A 6,584-nucleotide genomic window follows, 5' to 3' on the forward strand; every position below is an offset into this window, starting at 1 on the left:
TGTTGTGAGTACACAGGTTAATTTCTTAAATTACGAATGTGTTTGATAAAAGCTTAATTATTAGCTTAATTTGATAACTTATAAGTTAATTTTACAATAAATGTAGTTTATTTTTGAGTTAACTTCTAACTTCTAACTAAACTAACTTTTACATTTTAATATTGTTTATTTATTTTTTTAATAGGACTTATTTCAATTTTTTATATTAAGTATTGTAATATTTTTAGTAATTTTCTAATTATTTTTAAATCTTTATGTAATTCAAATTAAAAAAAATTAACATTATAGAAGTAATTAAATTTTAATTATATGATATTATATAAAAATTGCATATAGTAAAAATTATGAATAATAAAATTCAATACTACAGTGGTTTAAATTGAGAAATTAAAGAAATTTTTTTAAAAATAAAAATTTAATTTAATTTAATTAATTACATGAATTTATTTAAATAATAATACTTGTTAAAATATTTTTTTTAAAAGGTAAATAAAAATACCAAAAATTTTAATTATTTAAAGAATAATTAAATTATAATTACATAATAATAAAACTTATATAATTATATTATTTTATGTCATTTTACATTCACAATTAATTTGTCAACTAGCTTATTAAATATTTCTAATTTTGTAAAATAAAATATCAATTGAAAATTATAAATTATAAATTTATGGCTAATTTATTAATTAGTGTTTCCAAAGACACCTATATTGTTATCACCTTTGAGTTTAGTTAGTTTTTTTTTTTCATGACGTTCTTAAGTATGACTTGATTACTTGGGCTTGCTGCTAAAAAGAATTACTGATTCCTTGCATTGTACGGAGGTGTGGCTATTAAAGCTTACAACTTACAATTTTCAATATATTAATTAGGTGGGGCCACATTATTAAGAAGGAAAAAATAAATATCAATTAATGTAGTATAATGGGTAAGTTAGTCATTTGGATATAATAAAACAATTATTAATAAGATACTTTTTATAAGTATTTAGTAATGTTTTTAATATACTATTGTATGTCTGTTTCAATGTGTATTTAATTTAATAATGCTTTTATATGTTTTTAATATACTATTGTATGTCTGTTTGAATATGTATTTACTTTAATAATGTTTTAATATACTATTGTACTGTGTATATTGTATGTTATGAAACTCGTACATTCATCTTAAATAGCGTGTTGATATTAAATACGATATTTATAAGACACTCATAAGATATCGTAAGATAATTATACGTGAGGTGTTTAATTTAAAATATATTTATTAAATTTTGACAATTATAACATAATTTTAATATAATTTTTTTAAAAAAATATAATAATTTTCTAAAAACTTAAATTATATAATTTTTTATTATAAGTATAAAAATAAGGAACAAATTCTTTTAAATTAATCATGAAAAACATCTTTCAACTTAAAAAAATTTAAAATATACTTATACATATAAATTTTTATTATCAATTTATATAATTCATAATTATATAATATATACATCCATATTTATTATCTTACATTTTAAAATTATACACATGTCTTCATGTCCCTATCTTTCTCATATCTCCGTGTGAATTTCGTGTTAGATATATTGAATGCTTCTTTCAATATGTATTTAACTGATTTCTCAATTTGGGGTCAATTTGGAATGTAAATTTTATAATAAGTATTTTTAATTTAACTTTGTAATGGATAAGTGCTGCATACGTGTCCAATAGGATTACGGGACTTCGACTTTTCTGTTTCTTTTTCCACGATTTTGGAATTTAACGTGTTTTATATTTTTTTTTAAGATGGAATAATCACTAAATGAATAAAATAATTGTAATAATGAAATAATTTAAGAAATATTAAGTTGATTTTTTAGTATAAAATGAATTTGATTAATAACAGTTTTAGAATCTAAATATTAAACACTAAAACTTAAAAGTATAACCATTAAACATATATCCTACAATAGTGTAAACTATAAAACATTTACGATTTCGGACTTAAATCTTTTAATTTTACGGCTTTTACGGAAAACACACCAATTTAAAGTTTCTTATTTATTTTTAAATATTCATCACTTTATAGTTAAAATTATATTTTATGTTTTTTTTATATTTTTATTCGGAAATATCTACAATCAATATCATTAAAAAACATTGATTAATTTTAAAAACTAAATACTTTTATTGAAAATATTATTAATACCCTTTAACAATGATTTTAATGCATGCCAAAAATTATTTTAATAAAAAATTATTATTGAGATATAAATTTATATATATATAATTGTAATTTATATAAATTGATAATAAAGATTTAGGTGCAATAAGTTGTTTTAGTTTTTATTTGGAAAAAAAATATTTTTCATGGCTAATTCAGAATGATTTGTTCCTAATTTTATAATCATAATAAAAGTTTATATAATAAATTTAAATTTTTAAAAAATTAACTTGTTTTTTTATTTAAAATTGTGTTAAACCCTTACTAGAATTATCATAAATTAAATAAATATTTTTTGAATTAGACACTTTATCGATACGTGTCCTACGAGTGTCGTGTTCGATGTGTGTCTGACACTGACACACCATTTAAGAGACGTGTCCGAATTTCATATACTAATTAATAAAATTCTGCCTGTTTTCATAGTAAATTTTTCTTTTTATAAAAAAGTTGAATAGAAGGATTGAATTATTGTAATATTAGAATAATAATTGAAGCCCCGTTATTCGTTTTTGTACGTCCAGACTCTTCAGTCCTCTGTTTAGGTTCATGAGAAACCAGTACTGTGACCTAATTCTAGTCCTAATTAATTACTAAGTACTAGAGAACTTTCCAGGCTGATCTATAATTGAAGAAATATAACTATGCAATGCTTGATTTTATAAGTTGGTTCAATTGTTAATTAAACTGATACAAATATTAGATTAAATTAAACTGACCATCCATTATCTTGGCCATAAACAACAGAGAAAAGAAACGGCCTCCCACTTCTGAATTGGGACACTGACGCCCTCCTCATAATATATACATTATCTTCTTCTCATTTCTCATTAATTATTTCAATAATCACTTGAACAATTGTTTGTTTTTAACTCCAACTGATAGTGATCTTCAGAAAACCACTAATATATGCAGCAGTTCAAACAAACTGCTAAACTCATTAAACTAAATGGAATATTAAAGTAAGCGTACAATGAAGGCAATAGAAAAAAATTAAGAGGAAGAGAAGGATGCATTAGGAATTTAGAATTCAAAAAACTATTGAGGATAAATAGTTGCACTGTACGCGCACTAAATACGGTCAACACGCTTACAGACAAGACCAAAGAAAATGACAACGTAAAAGAGACCGACAGCTGACGGTTTCGAGTGGACACGTGTCCTTAAGCAGGTATGGAGGACGCGTGTTGTTACCTGATTCGGTAGTCTCTTAATCAATTTGAGTGTGTCTTGCGTCATGGCCTGCAATTTGCTGAAGCTAACCACTGGTTACGACAGCGATAATTAGGGGGTTGATTATGTGATTAAGAATAGTAATCAAGGTGATAGGGTGCTATATAACCGAGAGAGAGGCGATAGGGCAGATCCAAGAGTGGCGAGAGGTATTCACAGATATTTTTTTTGTCTACACTTTCTTCAGAGCGTTAAGTCTTTTGTGCTTCATCTTCCTTCTCCTTCTCCTTCTCTCATCCCCCCTCTGTAACACCCCGCTTCTCTGAATCCCTTTCTGTTAATAATCTGTCTTTCAAGCTAAGATTTTCTGGTTTGTCTTTTAACTCACCAAGAAGCAAACTTAGAAGGATTTCTCGAAAGCCAGGTGTTTTCAGAAACGAGATCCAGGTTTTACTGTCAAAATTTGCTAGTTTAATTTTGATCTTCTCCCCTTTTTTTTTCCTTTGAAACTAGCCAAGAGGGTTATTTTTTATCCCTCGAAGTTTAATCTTTTTTTTAAGACCCCGGGACTGAGGAGGTTGTCTATTTGTAATCTCCTTCATCCTTTGTTTGTAGAAAAGGTTTTTGTTTTATTTGATTTTTGTGATTAACCACCTGTTCTTCAGTTTTAGAAAGACGCAGGTTGAATTGATCTGATGGCAGCTATGATGGGTTTTTACAGCAGCACAGAGTTTCAACTTCCCTCAGATCCGTTCAGGGGTGAACTAATGGAAGTTCTTGAACCTTTTATGAAAAGTCCTTCCTCAACCCCCTCTTTCTCTTCCTCACCTTCAAACTCCTCTTTCCCTTCTACTTCTTACTCTCCTTCTCCCGTCTACTTCCCCTCCTCACCCTCCTTGCCTAATATTTATGCAAACAACTGCTCCGCGTCGATGACCCATGTGTATTCCGACGGCTTATCCCTATCCAACACTCAAAATATCATAGGCTTCGCTCAAGGCCAACCAACATCTCTTCTCGGCCTCAACCACCTAACCCCCTCTCAGATCTCTCAGATCCAGGCTCAAATCCAGATTCAGAGCCAGCATCAGCACAATCTCAACACCCTGAACTTCCTCGGGCCCAAGCCCATCCCTATGAAGCACGCGGGCATGCCTCTGAAGCCCACGAAGCTGTACCGAGGGGTGCGTCAGAGGCACTGGGGGAAGTGGGTGGCTGAGATCAGACTTCCCAAGAATCGGACCAGGCTCTGGCTGGGAACCTTCGACACCGCCGAGGAAGCCGCTCTGGCGTACGACAAGGCTGCGTACAAACTCCGAGGTGACTTCGCCAGGCTTAACTTCCCCAACCTCCGTCACCAGGGTTCCTCGGTGGGCGGAGGCTTCGGGGAGTACAAGCCGCTCCATTCCTCTGTTGACGCTAAGCTTCAGGCCATTTGCGAAGGCCTGGCTGAGATGCAGAAACAGGGAAAGACCGAAAAACCTCAGGGTTCGTCCAGGAGGTCGCGAGCCAAAGTCGCTCCTCCGCCAGAGAAGGCTGATTCCGGTAAGGGTTCGGACGACACCACCACCAACAACTCTTGCAAAGTGGAAGCATCCTCGTCTCCCGTGACGACGGAAAGCGAGGGGTCTGAAGGTTCTTCGCCTCTCTCGGATCTGACATTTGTTGACGTGAGCGAGCCTCAGTGGGAAGGTGATTCGGATAATTTTAACCTCCACAAGTACCCCTCTTATGAGATCGACTGGGATTCTCTGTGAAGAAGTGTTTGGAAATTGGAAGTCCTATATTATGTATTTAGCAATTGCATTTAAGGGTATATGATGCATGGTCTAGTCTAGTATATTTGTAGGTGTTAGTGTCTCTCTCAGGTGGCCACTGCAATGAAGTTTTTGGCAATTGCAGGCCTAGTTTTAGTGTCAATATCTTGTATAATCACTCTCTACCTTGGGTCAGAGCTGAATTTTTTCTTGCTTCACCCGGTAGAATTAGTCCAGTTATGTTTCAAGTCTTACTTAATGGAATTATTATATGAATATTGTAGCTGTCATGAATCTACTTCCTTTCACCTTTCACCTTATATAAAATACGCCATCTTGGTTCTATTTGGGTGCTGAACCTATTTACGTGATCGCTATTCATCAAGGTGCATCCGTTCGAAGAATAAAAATCCATGCTAATGCCTCTACCGTACAAATCGTCTTTATCAAAGATCTTCCCACTGTTGTTTTTAAGCTTTTGTTTCAAAATTAACAAATCAGCAACAATACATAAAATATGCTGGGGTTACGATTCAAATCCATGGATAACAGTCTCTTTATTTTAAAATTGTCAGTTCAGTTTTTAAAATATTTTAAAAAATTCCTAACAAGTCCAGTTCATCTCACTCAAAAATTATTATCATTTTAGTATTTGAATTTAATTAATAACTTTTATTTTTAAATTTTTAATTAGGTAAGCGTAAATTACATTTTCTGATATGAAAAAAATATAAATATAAATATATCTTATACGCTGATTTTGTGATAACGAGTTATTACAAACTCAAATGTACATCTTGAGAATCCAACACAGTGCAGTTAAAAAAATCAGTTTCAAATTATGAATGTTGAGTCTTTATATATAGAAGAGAAAATTCCGTCTACTTTTCAATGTTGACAAAGGTATTAGTTATATTGTAAAATTAGATTTTCTATATTTGCCATATCTCATATTCTATCTTCTCTTACTACATATCTCTTTCTTGTACAAAGATCGATACAACTTTTATAAGCAAATATAATTTCAATAAATTTATATACTCCTTCCAACTCATATCATGTCAATTTCCTTTAGTTTAACTAAAAAAATATTTAGCTTAATTAATTTCTAAATACTCTCATTAGTTCTTTTCTCGTTTCCTAACTATATTTCAATACTTATTAATACTGTTTTTTTTTCTTAAAAGATATATTACCTTAACAAAATCATACGAGATGGCAAAGTTATACCAGAAAAAATATAACAAAGCAAAACGCTATCAGCTTTTCAATGTTCATAAATTTCAGTTCGATTTTTTTAAAAGGTGTAAATTTGCACATAAATTCATTTCATAATACCTAGTTATTTTAAAGAAAACACATTTTTCAACCACATTACAAGTCTTAAAAAAATCATGACTGTTTTTATCTTAGACGTTAATTTTTTTAAAATAGATTCTTGAGCAA

The 6,584-nt window shown here is 30.3% G+C and overlaps 1 protein-coding gene across 1 annotated transcript; it reads left to right on the plus strand.

Moving 5' to 3' along the window:
* The first annotated feature begins 3,450 nt into the window (after positions 1–3,450).
* Positions 3,451–5,414, plus strand: LOC137821454 (ethylene-responsive transcription factor RAP2-4). The gene has a single exon (XM_068626060.1). The coding sequence runs from the start codon at positions 4,077–4,079 to the stop codon at positions 5,136–5,138; it is 1,062 nt and encodes a 353-aa protein (XP_068482161.1). The 5' UTR covers positions 3,451–4,076; the 3' UTR covers positions 5,139–5,414.
* The last annotated feature ends 1,170 nt before the right edge of the window (positions 5,415–6,584 follow it).

This window comes from Phaseolus vulgaris, chromosome 9 (genome assembly GCF_000499845.2).
Source record: "Phaseolus vulgaris cultivar G19833 chromosome 9, P. vulgaris v2.0, whole genome shotgun sequence".
Classification (NCBI taxonomy): domain Eukaryota; kingdom Viridiplantae; phylum Streptophyta; class Magnoliopsida; order Fabales; family Fabaceae; genus Phaseolus; species Phaseolus vulgaris.

Bases quoted from the DNA above. Each gene is read 5' to 3' on its own strand.
- LOC137821454 (XM_068626060.1), top strand. From the start codon at position 4,077: ATGGCAGCTATGATGGGTTTTTACAGCAGCACAGAGTTTCAACTTCCC.